Below are 18,587 nucleotides of genomic sequence, written 5' to 3'. Positions count from 1 at the left end.
GATGGCAAAAAGCATGGGCGATAACGGACACCCCTGGCGAGTGCCACAGGCAATGATGATCGGGTCAGATACCTGACCATTAATGCGGAGACGTGCGGAGGGACTGGTGTAAAGGAGTTTGATATTACGCAGAAAGTGAGCGCTGAACCCCATACGCGGTAGAATGTTGAACAGGAACGGCCACTCCAACGTATCGAACGCCTTGGTGCGTCGAGTAGTGTGGCCACTGCCGGCAAGTTAGGATTAAGTTTGATGCAGGACAGAGAAAATGGTGCGAAGATTATGTGAGGTTGCCCTGCCAGGTATGAAGCCAGATTGATCTGGGAGATTTGGCAAAGATTTTATTATGTATGTTTATTAGGGAAAGAGGAAGGTAGGAGTCACGATGGACGGTAGGAGTCACGACGGTCGGCAGGCTTGTCAGGGTTAAGGAGCAAATTTATCAATGCTTTGTGCAGGGACTGCGGGAATAGCCCGGTGTCGAAAGACTCATTATACATGGCCACCAGATGCGGTTCCAGGATGTCAGCAAACAATTTGTAGAACGAGGCAGGCAGTCCATCCAGGCCAGGGGCCTTGTCGCTAGGTAAGCTGTTGATGTCTGCCAATATTTCTTCCCTGGAAAATGGCTCATCAAGAACTATTCTATGGTAGACTTCGAGCCGGATGAGGGCGAAGGACTCAAAACATTGGTCGAACTCCTCCAGTGGCAAGGGAGTGCCGGTACAATAGAGGTGAGAGTAAAAGTTGAGAAAACGGAATTTAATATCTACCGGAGAGGTGGTCCTGTCCAGGCTCCATCACTGAGAGCAGGTATATAGGAGGCAACGCGCAGTGGAGGTAGGAGGTTAGCAAGGGTACGTCCCGGGCGGTCACCCTCCCCAAAGCGGCGCGCTCGACCCTCTCTACCAATGAAGGACAGTTTACGGCCGGCTTCATCCGAGAATTCGGTATGCTTTTGGCAAAGCAGCGCCAGCGTCTCAGGGCTGTGGCACGCCGCCTGGGCGGCATCAAGCCACGAGTATTTCACTTCCTTATAAGCCTCGGGAGCAATATCGCTTTTATTACTTTTATTAATGGGGTAAAGGTTGGGCCTCCCAAGGAGCTATAAAGTAGGTGAAAAGCCCCTTGTAGACTTTTGGCTCTTCTTCATTTCCATTTTATGGTATGAAAAAGATCCTTTCTCGTCAAACAGTATCCCAAGATATATATAACATTGAACTTTTTCTAGCTCTCGCTTTTGGTGGTACCATTTGTATTGACTGCCCTTCCGATTCTTGGTACTGACTTCCATTACTTTTGTTTTTGTTTCGTTTATTGTCATTTTGTTCTCAATTGAATACATTGATGTTTTGTTTATTAATTGCTGCCGTACCATCCTTGTTTGGCTTAGCAGGACGACGTCATCAGAGTATAATAAGTTTGATATTTGTTTCTCAGCCAGCTTTGGTGAGTCTGCTAACTGTTCATTGCAAGGGTAAAGTCTGATAAAAATAGATTAAATAAATATGGAGCTAAAACACACGCTTGCTTTAGGCCGTGAGTTTTTAAAATTTCCCTCTCAAGCTTGAGCCATTCCCTAGCCGGACTCTTGTCCAGGTATCAGTATATAACAATTGTATTGCATTCAAAAGGCTGGAGCTAGTGCCATAACGATCCAGTTTCCTCCATAAAATCTGCCTATTTACACAGTCAAAGGCAGCTTTAAAATCAACTAAACATAAATATAATGGCTGTTTTTTGTTTTATATTTTTCCATTAAAATTCCCAGTGTTAACACATTTGTTGTTGTACCTTGACCGTGTACAAAACCTGATTGGTTTGGTGGAATTAAATGGTTTTCATTAGCCCAATCAATTAACTCCTTAAGTAGAACAGATGCAGCTAATTTAGCTTCGATATCTTGGAGCGTAATTAATCTGTAATTGGAAGGGAGGGACCAGTCCCGACTTTTATATATAGGAGAAATTATAGATCCCTTCCATGCCATGAGGACGGATTGGAGAGCATGAATAAATACTGGTGTTAGATAGCTCGACTAATATGATGCTTTCTCCATATACAACACAGCGGGAATCCCATTTGGGCCCGGGGCACCATTGGATCTCTGATTCTTTATTAATTTATATACTTGTTTTTCTGTTATCTCTACTGAGTTATTATTCTTTTCTCCTCCTATTCTATTTATAGCCCAATCAGGAGAATTCACAGCCATGTTAGGAGTAGGATTCAAATGCACATCTATGAACGATACCCATTCAGATTCAGTTACTGTTGATGAAATAGATTTCCTACTAGATCTACTCAATTTGTTTAATAGAATCCAGAAGCCTCTTGACTTACTCCTTTTGCAAGCATATAGAGCTTTTGCCCACAAATATTGCTTTTTTTGCATTTTGTCCTTCAAGATCATTTTCCTTACTCCTCTATTTATCTTTTTAAGTTTTACTCTGTAAATTAAATTAACTTCGAACTTTTTTTATCGATCTCAGGATTCTGTTACGTCCTTTTTTTAATTGATGGCTTTCAAACGAAATTTTCACCAACGAACATGCTGTGTTTTTTCCTCCACTGACCTTTATTAGCATATTGTTGAGATTGACTGGTAAAGAATCTTTGGTGTTATCTGACCAATAAAGTTTCTTATAGTTTACTGTCGTTATTTCTCCCGGAAGTGTCGTATAGTTTTCAAATCTTAGGCCTTTTAGGTTTATTTGTTGATCGTGGTCATTTATATATATTCCCTCTATCCGATAAGACAACATTTTATGAAATAGATTCAATGATGCTGTGGTATAATCTATTCTAGCACTATGATCCCCTGCTTGAAAAGTCCATGCTTTTGGCGAATCTTGAGGAAATCGCCCATTTTGACATCTTAGACCTATGGTTTCTATTTCTTTTACAAGGGTCTTGACGATGTTTTCATTCTTTTGTTCCCTCATACCCATTGTTGATGGAAAAACTTGGAATTGACCATAAGTAATTTTGCCGTTGTATTTCAACATCTCTATCGTAAGACCATAGCGTATTCATGTTATAACCACCGGTAATAATAATCTCAGGTTGGGTGTCATTGTCCAATTGCTGCAATATCATAATTATCAAATTGGTCGCCATTGTTCTTCGTAATTATATACGTTGATTACTACAAGAGATGTAATTATATTTTGTTCCTTGTATCGTATTTTGACAATAAGATAATCATTTTGACTTGGGACGTCCATTTCACTTTCCATTTTTAGCTCAGTTGATATAAAAATAGCCAAACCCCCATAAGGTCTGCCATAGTTACTTGTTGTCTTAGCTAATGAGTAATAACCCTATACCCTTCCAATCTAAAAAGAACTAAAGCCCAAGTGTCTTGTAAACAAATGATTTCAAAACAGCACAAAGTAGTTTATTGGTTATTCTGAATCTTTGCTTGAACATCATTTATATTCCACGAACATAATCTGACCCTTTTATTCATAATTGTTGGCCCCCTTAAAGGAACTTCAGATTATAGATGTCAATCCTGCCTGACATTATGGAGGGCTGCTGTTAGCCAACCTAATTTGACAGTGTCAAATAATAGGTCTACTTTTTTTACCTCTAATAATTTTAAAAGATGCCCGTTGGTCATACCTATGTTTTTTTTTAATATTGGGTATTTCTTATTATTCTCGGTTCTCATTTGGTTATGATTTTGTAATTTTGTTATAACAAAAGGGCTAGGATAGGAAGGTTGCAAGGGGGTTGTTATTTTTATTCCACACTCCTGAAAGAGATTATGTTCTTGCATGATAAGGCTGGCGGCTGTAGAAGATGTCTAAATTACTAATGTTGATTCGCGATTATTATTCTTGATGTGTGGAATTCAATTGATTCTATGTCGGTACATTTAATTTTCTTTAATGAGGGTATTGCATTACACAATTTTAATATGTTTCCACAAGTCAAGATATCATTATTACCACTAGATGTATATTCCGGCGTAGAAATTACCTGCACCACTCCTTCTTTTTGATCTGGGTTATTTTATTTAATTTGTTGCAGCTATTTTCAGCTTGAGCATGCACAATTAACCTTCCATTATGATTATTAACAGTTTGAGACCATGATTGTCGATGTTTATGTAACTGATTTGTTTCGGTTTCCAGATCTTGTGGTAATTTAATATCCTTCCAGATTCTTAACAAATCTCTATTCGTTTCATCCCCTCTGATACTCTCGTTCTTTGCTCTATGTGTTTCCAATTGTGATGGCTTATTCTCCACCTGTTCATTACATTCTTCCACTTGCAGCATATCTAAGTACTGAATTTTCCCATACTCTATCATTTTTATACTATCAGCTTGCTTGTTTAGGCATTTATTTTTCATAACTGCTTGTACCTCCGATAGATCTTTATTAAATAGAGGGTAAAAGGGTTTTGTTGGAGACATTTGTTTACCCTCACCTTCACAATATGATATTTGGTCATGGTTGTTTGCAGTGTTCAATCTCACTATATCTGATGCATTTGTATTTTTTTTTATACTTTTAGAAGCTTTATTTTTTGCTTTTTGTTGTTGTATTTTTTCCTCTGTCTTTTTGATAGGTAAACTTCCGGAGCTGCGTCTGTCATTGTTTATTGTGTTGAGCATAGATTTATCACTTCTTGATCTTTTGTTTTATCATCTATTTTTTCTTTAACAGTATTGTCTTTACATTTTATTGTATCTTTAGAGGGGCAGTCGGTCACATTCCACATTAGGAAAATTCCCTTTTACATTGTCAATTATTGTTTTTAAAATATCCGGAATGGTAGTCAGTTTGTTAATTAGTGAGGCACAACTACACTCTGCATACGTAGATATTGGCTGAGATTGTGCCCTTACTATTAAATTATTTTGTGTTATCTTCTGCTCAGTTCTGGCAACAGAGGATGCCGTAGTGCTCAAGAGATCAATTTGGACCTCCTTTTTGTTGGACTTATATGTTAAAGCTTCCAGAGTTAATTGTGAGGTTTTGAAGAATAAATCCCAAATTGCTCCTGCGTTCCCACTTCCTGGTACCGGAGTACCTGGGCTGTGGTGTTGCCCATTTATGAATGAGAGGTCCTTAGACTCCTCTTTTTGTGGTTCTTGAAAATCATGTTCCTCGTCACAAGAATTAATGAATTGTGGACTACTATTCAAAACGTCTTTTAGATACGGAGTACTCCAATGCTGCAGAGTTTCTGGGTTGCTGTTATATTCGTCCTTATTAATTTGAGATCCGTTATTTCGATTACATTTTGGCTGGTCCTGTTTTTTAAATGAATTTATTTTAGACAGAGTAAGATCCGATTTCAGTGGGGTATTGGCTTCCCTTATGATTTTCACCCCACCATTTAGTTCATTTGGAGCTTCTTGCTCACGTTGATTTATTTGTCCCAAATTAGATGGTTCCCCTATCCCGTTAGCTTTTCTGATTTTTACTTGCTCTTCTATTGGCATTGGCTGCCTACTTTGTAGTAAGTGCTGTGTATCTAGTGGAATAGTTAACATTTCTAGGTCCGTTTTTTGACCCCAATGGTTGACTTGGTCCTTAGTTGAATTTGACATTCATTCGACTTCAGCTTCAGACTCAGGGTGGCCTGGTTCACTTACTCCTTGCTTAGGGGATATAATATTTGTTCTACTAAGTGGTTTAATTGGAGTTTGAAGATCACATGGGTTAGTTAGCAATGTTAGCATAGCACCAGTTGGATCTTTCATAAAATCAAACTTTGATGGCGACTTTCCTAGTTTCTCAAATGTATGGACCTTAGATGATTTAAAGGACTATATGTCACCTTCCTGTTTTATTTTAAACGTATCTAGTATTAGTGTGTGTTGTATTTTTCTTTTCCTTTTGCTAGGAGGCAAAGGTGGCCGCTCCTTTCCTGACCTCATAATACACATTCTAAGGTGAAGAAGTCTTGCTTCTTTCAGAGAATCAAACGGGCCAGTGACAAGACCAAAGGGTGCTTTGATAGGACAAAAACACCACCAAACACCTCCAAGGGAAAACACCCCCAAAGCACACCTCGGTGCAGAATCTGCCGATACTGCTGGTTACTTAATTGATTAATTAACCGATTAATTAAATTCCGGGCTCTGGGTAAGGCTGTAGTCTAGGCATGCAAAGTAATTCAGGGGTCGAGGGGTGCTTCAAGAGGGTCAAAGTCTACTGTCACTTTCCCCTTTGCATAATTTCTCAGATTTTGTATTACAGACTTATTACAGACTCCAATGGCTCAGCGACTTACGGACCGATCAACCTTAGCTACCCGCCACACTCCACACACCTCTTGCCACTTGTCACTCACCACTCACTGTTCATTGCTTGTTGGTTGCTATTCATCGCAGACAAGAGTACAAGGGAGAATGCTGGCAATCGTTCAGGAGCAAGAGCGGGATCCAGAGCCAGTCCCACTACAGACGGCAGATGTAGGCACTTCCCTCCACTCCTCAGCTCAGCTCTGCTCTGCTCTGCTCAATGCTTAGTAAATACGTAAAATCAGGCATCAGGCCAAGCCTCCTCTGTGCCCTCTGTGCTCCTCTGTTCTCCTCTGTGCCTCTGTGCCCTGCTGCAGCCGCCGCACCAGCAGCACCGCAGGCCAAGGCTCCTTCGACCCCTGCAGCAGCCGCCGCACCAGCAGCACTAGCAGCGCCTTAGCACCGTGGTGCTGGCAGCGGCCGTTCCTGCCCCCACAGCAGATCTGTAGATCTTAAAGCGCCCGTATAACAGGACTCGGGTGAAGCGGGAGAAACCTTCGGGAGCAGGAACTGGTCACATAACAAACCCGGGCAGTCATCCCAGGCTGCACTCCGCTTGCTCGTCAACTCCTCCTCGGCTCGGCCCCTCTGCTCTAATCGATACGCTCTGCACTCAATGCCGAATCACAGGCCGATAACGACTTTGAACACCAACAGAGGGAAGAATTGTATGTGTAAATGTAAATGTATTTGAGCTTATATTGGCTGCTTCTGCTGCACCCAGAGTCTTATGCGTCTTTGCAGTCTAATTTTTCTGTCTGGAAAAAATTGAGTCCTGGTTTTTCTGCACCCAGTAAGTCCAGGTGCAGAAAAACCTAACCACTGATAATCAGGTGGAATAAAATGAACACATGAAAGTACGCCTTAATTTCATTGCCCTTGATTCATACTCTGGACCATAGTTGAGGGATTGGTCTAGGCATAGTCCTCGCAGCACACAATGGATTTGCTTGAGGCAGAGGCCAAAATTCAAAAGTCAGGAAACCAGATACAAGTAGGTGGTAACTCCGGGCAGGGGAAAACACCTGTTGTCCGTGGACTAGTAATTCCCATCCCAGAAATCTACATTACAAATTAATTAATAGTATATATTTTTTTTATATCTGTTTGGTGCCAGTCCATATGACTTTAATATCTGCCTTTGGGATTCTATGTTACAACTCCATAGGGTACATGTATCCTTTGTGAGCTTAATAAAATGTTGAAAATTCTACAAATCCTCACTCCTACATCCAAGTACTCTCAGGCTACCATTCTACACTCTGCTCTGTCTGAAAAACAGCACAACATTTTCAAAATTCTGCATTGATTTGGCTTGTAAATTATATTTTTGGAAATGTACATGTATTAACTAATTAATTTTAATACTATAGGTGATTGAAATTACGGACGAAGAAAGCAAGATTTAGCACTAAGCAACTGAATGTCAGTGCCATAAGAAGGATTATTTTGAAAAACTGAAGGACATCCAGCATTCTCCGTTTAAACAATTTCGAAAAATCTAGGTGTGGCAGGGAAAGTACTATACCTGTAAGTGAAGTCTCTAATTTTGCATTTCATTAACCCAGAGCAAAGCCATATCTGTGCACAAGGCATCAGAAATAATGTAGAAAGACCACTTCAGCATCCTCATCTGAAAAATTATCAGAAAGACAAATTGCATCAGCATGACAGAATAAGGTTCATCTAAAGCATCATGTAATTCCAGAGAGGAAGCACACACTGCATAAAAGAAAGTTATAACAAAAGGTATCTTCTGCATACCATCAAAGAAAAGTCGCTGAAAGAAGACTCTGAAGCTGACACGTTAACAAGCTAAAGATTGGAAAATCACCTTTGTTCAACAACCATTTTTAACCAGTTACGCAAGTTTGAGACTATCTGCCTCTGGATAGAACACCTTGACCCACACTGCTCACTCTTGGGACAACCTTAAACATTCACCACTTTATTGTGTTCATGACCATCTCATATTGTTTCCTTTTTATTGTGTACTGTTCTGTAATTCTATGTAAATCGCCTCAACATTATCTGTTGTGCAGGAGTGATATGTAAAACTGTTAAATATAAAAATGAATTAGATGAGCACCGTTGCGCTAGCTAATGTAAATAAATCCTTGTCTTCAGAACTACAATCCTTAACCTTACACCAAACACAGAACGGGTAAAAGGAACTGTTGTTCTGCGACTGATGAGCCACAATATTACTGTGCATGTTCTAACGCCCTCAGTCACTGCCATTACACCAGTGCAAAAAGGTACTTATCAGTTTAATCATTAAATATCAAACCAACACCTTATTACTGCATTGCTAAGAACCTATACAAATAGATTGGAGCAAAACTTCAGTCACAAAATAATTTGCTGCCGGAGAGGCTATTACCTAAAGACTATTATCTGCTAGAACAATTTCAACAGGTGTTGCAGGACTGCTTCCAGACATATTTTGCTCAATTCAAGTGTTAAGAAGATTACACACAATTTATTTTAGAGATAAATGCTAAGCATTATCTAAACAAGCCGGACTCTAAAATCAGGTTCACTCTTACTGTGGCATATAAGCAAGAGAAAAGTAAATGTAGAGATATTAACTCTAGGAATACACCTTATAAAACACGGACTGTGAGAGCAAATTCAGTGTTCAAACCCGCCTCAATCGAGGCAAAATAACTGAAGTTGGGGAAAAAAGTTACTTGTGACAAAAAAGATACAGCCATAAATCTTATCTCTCAGAATTTGACAGAATGCACACTGGGGAAAACCACTCTCCGTGCAAAGTATGCAAAAAAAGTTTCAGGCGCAAATCTTATCTCACTGAGCATATGAGAATCCACACTGGGGAAAAACCTTATCAGTGCTCTGAGTGCCAGAAAAGGTTTAGTATCAAAGCGAGTCTATATCTACATGAATTAACCCACTCTGGGGAAAACCCTTATCAGTGCTCTGAATGCCAGGAAAGGTTTTATAACAAACAACGTCTTTCTCGACATGTAATAACCCACTCTGGCGAAAAACCTTACCAGTGCTCTGAATGCCAGAAATCTTTCATTTACAAATTCAATCTTACTAAGCATATAAAAACCCACACTGGGGATAAACCTTACCAGTGCTCTGAATGCCAGAAATGTTTCAGTCAAAAATCCAGTCTCACTCAGCATAGAAGAACCCACACTGGGGATAAACCTTTTCAGTGCTCTGAATGCCAGAAATGTTTCAGTTGCAAAGGCAAACTCACTGTACATACAAGAATCCACACTGGGGAAAAACCTTATCAGTGCTCTGAATGCCAGGAAAGGTTTGGTAACAAAGAAAGTCTTTCTCGACATGCAATAACCCACACTGGGGAAAAACCTTATCAGTGCTCTGAATGCCAGAAATGTTTCAGAGACAAACAAAGTCTTTCTCGACATACAGTAACCCACACTGGGGAAAAACCTTATCAGTGCACTGAATGCCACAAATGTTTCAGTGAAAAAATCTATCTCACTCGGCATACAAGCACCCACACTGGGGAAAAACCTTATCAGTGCTCTGAATGCCAGAAATGTTTCCGTGAAAAAAGCAGTCTCACTAAGCACATAAAAACCCACACTGGGGAAAAACCTTATCTGTGCTCTGAATGCCAGAAATGTTTCAGTGAAAAATTCCATCTCACGCAGCATATAAAAACCCACACTGGGGAAAACCCTCATCGGTGCTCTGAATGCCAGAAATGTTTCAGTGGCAAAAGAAGTCTTTCTCGACATACAAAAACCCACACTGGGGAAAAACCTTATCAGTGCTCTGAATGCCAGAAGTGTTTCAGTGAAAAAAGGAGTCTCACGCTGCATATAAGAACCCACACTGGGGAAAAACCTTATCAGTGCTCCGAATGCCAGAGATGTTTCATTGACAAAATGAGACTCACTAAACATACAAGGACCCACACTTGGGTAAAACGTTATCGGTGCACTGAATGCGACAAATGTTTCAGTGAAAAAAGCAGTCTCACTCAGCATATAAGAACCCACACTAGGGAAAAACCTTTTCAGTGCTCTGAATGCCACAAATGTTTCAGTCAAAAAAACAGTCTCAATAATCATATAAGAACCCACACTGGGGAAAAACCTTATAAGTGCTCCGAATGCCAGAGATGTTTCATTGACAAAATGAGACTCACTAAACATACAAGGACCCACACTTGGGTAAAACGTTATCGGTGCACTGAATGCGACAAATGTTTCAGTGAAAAAAGCAGTCTCACTCAGCATATAAGAACCCACACTGGGGAAAAACCTTTTCAGTGCTCTGAATGCCACAAATGTTTCAGTCAAAAAAACAGTCTCAATAATCATATAAGAACCCACACTGGGGAAAAACCTTATAAGTGCTCTGAATGCCAGATATGTTTCATTCAAAAAACAAGTCTCAATAATCATATAAGAACCCACACTGGGGAAAAACCTTATAAGTGCTCTGAATGCCAGAAATCTTTCATTTCCAAAAATAGTTTCACTCATCATATAAGAACCCACACTGGGGAAAAACCTTTTCAATGCTCTGAATGCCAGAAATGTTTCCGTGCAAAAAGCAATCTCACTGAGCATATAAGAATCCACACTGGGGAAAAACCTTATCAGTGCTCCGAATGCCAAAAATGTTTCAGCTATAAATCTCATCTCACTGAACATGTGAGAATCCACACTGGAGAAAAAAATGTATCAGTGCTCTAAATGTCAGAAAAGATTCAGAGGTAGAGATGGTTAGAAGCGCCATAAGAAAACACACCATCAAAATAATTCAGTTCTCCAAATGCCAGAAAAGCATCAATTTTAAACTCAATCTCATTCTACATGAGCAGACGCACACAGGGGAAAAACATTACCAACGCTGTGAATGCCCGAAATTCCTATTTGATAGGCACAGCCTCACTAACCATAAGCAACTCATACTGATTAAAACCTTATGAGTGCTCTGAATGCCAGAAAAGCTGCAGAGAAAAACGCTATCTCACCATGAGAAATTCCACACTGGAGAAAATCCTTATGCCAAAACAGCTTGAATCTGAATGACAGTGTTATGCTTCATGAGAGATCCCACTCTGGGGTAAAACCTTATGAGTGCTTGAAATGCAAGCATAGTTTTGGTTACAAATTACTTTTCACTTGACATGAGCGAACTCACACGGGGGAATAAAGCCTTTGGCGTGTTCTGAATGTCAGATAAGGTTTAGTCTTGAATACAATGTCATTTCATATTAGAGAATTCACACTGGACTAAAGCCTTATACAGGAGGGGAAAGCCAGAAACGTTATACTCAGAAAGGAGATATCACTAAACATGAGAAATGCATCCACACCAGGTGAAAAGTAAGGCGTATCTTGAGTTGCAGAAAAGCGTCTAACAACCTGACTTTACATGAGAGAGCACATATTGTAGTTGCAATAGGATTCATCAAGTAACTCTTGCAGGATAACTTAGGCTGCCCACGTGCAACCTCCAAAGAAATTTCAGGCCTGGAAATATTTTTAATTGCAACAGAATCCACAATTTGAGTATCTGAAAGTTGCAAAACTCTCAAGGTCTTTACTTTACACAGAGAAGTGTTAGTGCTTGCAAAAATCAAATAATTGCCAAAAAAATTACAATAATAATGTCTTAAATTTTACTCCACCCAAAAGGTTTCTACGCACCCTTGTTTCTTAACATATGACTGATATCTATATTTTCATGATAAGATTCAGCCTATGCGGTGTTCCTTAATGAGGAACTCCTCCGCACAGTGACAAAAAACTCGGGCGGTCTTCGCGGAGTTCAGCGAGCAGTGGTGTGCGTAAGGGTCATGCCGTTTGTGGTGATTTTGATCTGGTGTTTGTCCCGCCCGGTAAAAATAATTCCGAATGGCACCATTTGCAGCGCAAGCGGGTGCAGCTGCTTCTACTTGAGCGGCAGCTTTGTCAATGCGAAGGAAGTTTTCTCAACGCAAGTGGTTGTGACCTGCCGCGACCACTCGCATTGAGAAATCTGACGACCCGCTTTGAGAAATCGCCCCAGGAGGTTGACTGGCGAGCTCGAGCAAGGAAAAATCTCATTAGGAGGTGGATTTTCCCCGCTCCGGCACATGACGTTGAAGACCGCGAGCGTAGAAAAAAACCTTGCTACGCTCCTTGCAGCGGAGTTTCTAGGAACTATGCGAACTCCGCGGAGTACGGAAAACTCCGCGAGCAGAGTTCACCACCCAGAATGAGATAATATACGACAGCAGAAAAACATAACAAACCAGTTACTTGGCTTCGAAAACGCTCTTTCTGGTGGATACTCCTTTACCTGCAGATTCCTTACCGTGTGAATATTCCCCACACGCCAGACTGGATCCTCAAACTTTAAAGCAGTCCTGCTGCACGCAGTAGGAGACATCATGCAGCTCAGTGTTGACGTCATTCTGCTCCAGAAGTGACAAGTGTAGACGCATAGAGGCACTTCCCATGCGCACTGTGAACAACTACAGAGGTCTATGAGTTCATTATCTCACAGGTCTGTATTACATATGAAGGCCCTGGGCAGATATTAATTCACCATTTTTATCATGATTAGAATTCAGATGAGGTCTTTTCATTTCCAAAAATTCTAATTGTATTCTCAGCAGCAAGGGTATATATAAATCGTTGAGTGATGACTGTGCAATGCTCAAGATGAAAGTGATATGATGATAAAACAGTCCGATCCACATTTTGTTCACAAAAACAGGGCTGTAAATTGCTTTTGTAAAATACAAGTTAAGCAAAGGCGATTCTTAGAAGACATAATTTATATGAAATAGTCCCTGTTTAGTCAATGTTTCAACCTTTCTAGTTAATTACTGTGGACTCATCAGGACGGTAGATCACTGTCTCTCCCATATGCTTCTCACACTATATTCAATACAATCCAGTAAGGATTCTTCTGTATCTCGGGGCAGCATACCTGGGAGCCAGTGAATCCTCTGCTCACTGTCAAACACGTTTGTGTGACATTTCCAGATGAGACCACTGTCATTGACTGCCTTGTCTGTGAGAAACTGCACCCGCCCTTGTGATGGTGGGCAGGAAGACCTTCACCGCCAAGTGAAATGCTTGCAACTCCAACAGCTTGATTTGGAGTTGGGTCTCTGCTGGTGATGAGGTTTCCCTAATCTCTGTCTCCCATATGGCCTTCCCATCCCAGACGTGATACATCGGTCGCCACTGTTAAGTCTGGGTGGAATAGGGAGATGGGTCTGCCACTGGCATAATCTAATTCACTGGACAATATGTTGGATACTGCCTACAATAGGGTGAGTCAGTGTCTGGCAGGACACAAAGAGGTTTTGCAGCTGCACCAGTTGTAGAGGCAGGTTACTCAGTGGCATGATGTCCTGGACGTTGCCTTTGTGTGCCATGGCCATGAAAGAACTGGGAGACCTGCTGGGTTTGCAGCAGGGTCTGGCGCTGGCAGAGTTGAAAAACCCTACTGTAGCCAAAAGGGAATGAGATTTGTGATGAAATTGCGCGGCGGAGGCAGACAGAACCAAGGAATCTGTCTGGGGCCTAGTCCGCTTTCTTGCTTAAAAGGTAAGAGCCATCGAATAGCTTGTCCATTAATGATGCTCGGGTATCTTTAGAGAAGCATATAGACCTAATCCAGGTAATGCACCGAAATTCCACACTCGTCAATCGCCTGACCAAAGCAATTGGCCGTGTCCAAGTCACAACATATTTCAAACTTTACTGCAACACATCTATCCTGAATAGCCTGTGTTCACCGGCAGAGTTTAGGCCACTGTTTCCCACAGGGCATGATTATATTTGGGAGCATTGTCATTCAGACCCTCCAGGATATAGCGATGTGCAAAAAAAATCGCCAGTTTTGTAACAAGCCTGCACTTTTCATAAAAATGCCAGTGAATGCTACCTTGTCCTTGCATTGAGCCAGCGCTCGCCAATGGGCCAATAAAAGGAGGAGTCTCAGCAGCAGGCAAGTGAGGTGTTCTTTGTTTATTTACTCCTCCCTGTCCTGCCTGCTGTTTTGCATTCATCTGAAGGGCTTCGGACTCCACCACCTGCCGTCTGACAGGAGGATCTTCTTGGCTGCAGCCTGGACTCTTTTGCAGCCAGAGGAGAGAACAGACTGTACATCGGAGAATGGGGCACCAAAAAGAAGATCAGTAGGTTATACTGGCATGCTGGAGCAGTATGCATCTGTCGCCCCCACTCCTACAGCTTGCCGTTCTTCCTTATCCTTGCCCAGGGCTGTGGGTGCCCTAGGCAAGGAAATGGAAGGGGGCGTGGGCAACACAGTGTGGTGGACCCTGAGAGGGGGCAGTATATTACTGCAGGGTTCTACCTCCCATGGGGGATGTGGTGGGACCTGGGACAAGGCAAGATTTAAATGTAGTGGAACACCGGTCCCAGTGGGCCAATATTTTTCTATAGGGGCCCACCAAATGCACCAGTGCCCCGTCCACTGCTTGAAAAAAACAAGTGGTTGAGCCCTCTGCCCTTTCTTTGGTGGCTCCCACTCACCCCTTCTCATCCAGCTCTCCCTCACTAGTGTTTTGGTGGTGGGGGTCCAGTGTTTTCAGGTTATAATGGTGAGTGGTGAGGGTAGTGTTTGGCAATAGCGACAATTGTAGGGTAGGGGTCAGTTTGGGTGGGGGTGGCAGGATAGAGGGCAGTGTTATGGCAGAAGCAGACAGTGTAGCCATGTAGTATTTTGAGGGTAGGTTGCAGTGTGGGGGAGTAGTTTAAGGGCAAGCAGAAAGGGCCAGTATTTTGTGGGAATGGATGATGGCGGTGTTTTGGGGAAAAGGGGCAATGGTTTTCAAGGTTATTGTGGTGGGGTTTGTGGCAGTGATGTGGGGTAGGATGACATGGAAAAGGGCTAGGCTAGTCTAACTCCTTTTTGTGTAGAGTCTTGGAGGGTAGATTCTGCTGGTTCTAGAGCTCTTGGGCTGTCTGGTAACTACCATATACTCTTGCTGCTTCAAGGCTCTGGTCGGTCTGGGGTTCAGTACACTTCTGGGAAACTCAGAACCTTCTGGCTGGATCCATATTTTCGAACTCCCACTTGCAAAGGGTAGAAGTAACGTGTGCCCTCTCCCTTTCACAATTTGCATCATGCCTATCCTAGCTATCCAAGACAATCGTTGTAAGTGTGAAAACAGGCCCCCTTTCACAGTCCTAGCACAACGTAAACTCTTTGTTTTGTAGCACATTTCTATTTTATTTTTATTTTTGCATTTTTCAAATTATTTGATTTGGGGGACATTAAGTGTCGGGTCTGAAGCTCCCCCCAGTGCAGGAGTAAAACCAAATAGTATAAGAGTTGGGCTTACCTCCACGATGCCACCCAGGGCTCTAGAGATAGTCTTACCCACATTTTTCCAAATTTCTTGTATCCTGAAACAGGACGCGAATACATGGAGATCATCTGCATTCTGAAGGCTGCATCTCATACAGCTGGCTTCTCCACCTCCCTTTATCTTGGGTAACTTAAGGGGAGACCAATAGATTCTATGGAGTGTAAAAAAGTGTTTTTTCTCAGTGCAGCAGATTTAATCAGGGGGTAAAGTGTATCTAGAGATACTTGCCATAAAGTTTCCAACTCCTCGCTCAGCAAGTAGTTCTCCCAGATTCTGTATGGTTGATCCATCTTTCTCTCTGTAGCTGCCAAAAGATGGTTATACCATTCGCCACTTCTACTTTCCTTTGAGCTAGATCTTGTAGTTCGCTTTCCATACTGCTATCTTCTGTAAGTGGCCAGCTTTTCTTCTTACAGCAGGAAGAGAGCTGATAAAACTTGAACCTGGACAAAGTACAGTTAGTAATATGGTTCCAGGATCCCCAGGAATGGCATTTGTCACCCAGTACAATGTCTCTCCAATATACAACTCCTGCCTCTTTTAGTGGGTAAGCAAGAGAGTCCAAAAGAAACTCTGGTGTACCAGGAGAATCCCAAACTGGCTCTCAATCACTATAATAGGATAGTCCTAAACAATTTCAGCAGTCCGACCACAACCTAGCCGCCGAACGCAGAGTCTTTAAACACATTTTTTTAAAGAATTTAGGAGAGTCAAACTTGTACATGAAACCTAGCTCCTCTTCCCCTACTAACATGGCTTTAAACATGCAGCCTATCAGCGAACTGTCCGGAGAGAGCAATAGCATTCTACAGTTCTTTAGTTGATAAGCCCAACAGTACAGCTGGAAGTCTGGTAGGGCCACCCCCCTCCCTGGAGTTTGCGCCTTAATTTCTTCCAGGATAACCGGATCACTTTACTTGCCCAGATAAAGGAAGATACTTTGCCCTGGATTTTAAGAATATCAGATTTTCCGAATTTTAAAGGAATGTTGTTAAAAAGGTGAGCGTATTTTGGGAGGACACACATCTTGTCGAGATTTACTCGCCCATACAATGAAAGTGGGATGCTCTGCCATCTATATAGTAGGACATTGATCTCTTTAGAAACTCTAACTATATTAATCTTGGGGATTAGGGCGGGGTCCTGAGATATTATAACTCCTAAGTATCTAAGTTCTTTAGCAAAATTCCCCTCCTAATCGGTTATGTTCCAGGTCATAACCTTGGTTTTCTCATTGTTTATCTCATGACCTGACAGGCTTCCAAAGGTTTGGGTTTCAGCTTCAAACTCTGAAAGTGTAGTGCTGACATTGGATGATAGATGAATCAGGTTGTCAGCATACAGTGCTAACTTTTGTACATACCTGTTTATTTAAAAAGGGACAATCGTCTGATTCAACCTTATACTCTGAGCTAGCGGCTCTATATATAAATCAAATAAGATGGGGGAAAGCGGGCAGCCCTGTCTAGTTCCACGCCCTATCTTAACTACCGGGGAGAGATTGCCATTAACCAGAATCTGGGCCCGAGGGGATTTATATATTTCTTTCAACACTTCCCTAAAACTATCGGCAAAACCAAAGACCTTAAGAACCCTATCCAGAAGGTGCCAGTTCACCCGGTTAAAGGCCTTGGCTGCATCAACAGTAATGATTGATAGAGGGAGACCCAATTGACCCAATTAAGGTATGTATTAAATGGGACATCTGCCGGCCTGGCAAGAAACCCTTTTGATCCATGTGAATTATTGGCCCAACAACTTTGCCAAGCCGTGCATTCAGAATTTCAGCAAAGACTTTATAGTCAACACTTAGCAAAGAAATTCGGCGGTATGACTGACATTGAGTTGGGTTCTTCCCCGGCTTTAAAATCAGTGCAATAACTGCATCACTCCAAGAGTCAGGCAGGCGAGATGTACCTTCTAAGATCCCATTAAACAGTTATAGCCAGACCGGGATAATCTCCTCCGAAACGTTATCACTAATTATGAATATAACAACAAGTGGTCCTGTGATGCTTGCTGGAATGGGAAGTGTTTAATCAGAAAGTGGATGGAATTCAAGTTTAGGTGACAATTTTACAAAAGTGTATGGATTTTGTATATATTTAAAATTGTTGATCTCCAAAAAGGCCTAAATCAATAAATTGAATTGAAATTTAAGTTTATCATTTGAATCCTATTGTAGGAAAATATGTGATTTTGAACCCCATGAGGCGGTTCCTTTCCAGAAAGCATTCAGGCTGTAATCATGAGTCAAATAATGCTGAGGATGATAAAATATTCAAATTGAATTCTAATTACACATGAAATGTTCATTGTTCAATACTTTTCTCTTAGTATTTTAATGTGTGGACGTTATTGCTTAAGGAAAATAATAGTATTTGCTTTTCTATGTGTATGAAGTATTACATTAATGAAACCACTGTATCCCACCTTCTTTCTTTCCTTTCCTGTTCTTTATGAACGTTTCTATTGTTGAACTTTAAAGATTGCCCGAAATTAGGAATTGTGCTCTACATAACTTTGCTGTGTTACAGTATGTTGATTTTTATGTACTACTTTTGTCTCTTATGTGTGTGGCAACTGATGTTTTGTTTTTCTTTAATAATCAGCTTATTATTATTAGGTTTTATTATTCAATAAAATGTTTCAAACACAACAAATGGTAGTTGTATGGGCACTTTCAAAGGGGCCAAAAATATGATCTGTGGGATGACAGAGGATGACATTGGCATCAGCAGGGAGAGGTTTGGGCAGGTGATTGGGGGTAGATGTAAAGTTGGAATTAGGGGGAACAAAGCATGTACATTGAGTGGACTGGGACTCCAGGAGTTATTGTGAGGGATACTATGCTACCCTGTAAATGAATCCCCTAGTGATTATTATTAACAAACTTTATTCGGTTTTATAAAAGAAAACGATAAAAATCATATATATAATGATAAAACATCTTCCAAGTTACA

At 41.3% G+C, this 18,587-nt stretch overlaps 1 protein-coding gene across 1 annotated transcript in view; it reads left to right on the top strand.

Annotated features, from left to right (window-relative positions):
• LOC147737743 (uncharacterized) overlaps positions 1 to 18,287 on the top strand; it is a 123,508-nt gene extending 105,221 nt beyond the window's left edge. Inside the window, exon 5 of the mRNA XM_086942933.1 lies at positions 7,640 to 18,287. Within this exon, the coding sequence (XP_086799059.1) occupies positions 9,011 to 10,978 (1,968 nt within the window). The 5' untranslated portion in view covers positions 7,640 to 9,010 and the 3' untranslated portion in view covers positions 10,979 to 18,287. The remainder of the gene's footprint in view (positions 1 to 7,639) is intronic.
• Positions 18,288 to 18,587: the final 300 nt, after the last annotated feature.

This window comes from Lissotriton vulgaris, chromosome 1_1, assembly GCF_964263255.1.
Source record: "Lissotriton vulgaris chromosome 1_1, aLisVul1.2, whole genome shotgun sequence".
NCBI lineage: Eukaryota > Metazoa > Chordata > Amphibia > Caudata > Salamandridae > Lissotriton > Lissotriton vulgaris.
This window is presented reverse-complemented; position numbering and strand designations above follow the sequence as displayed.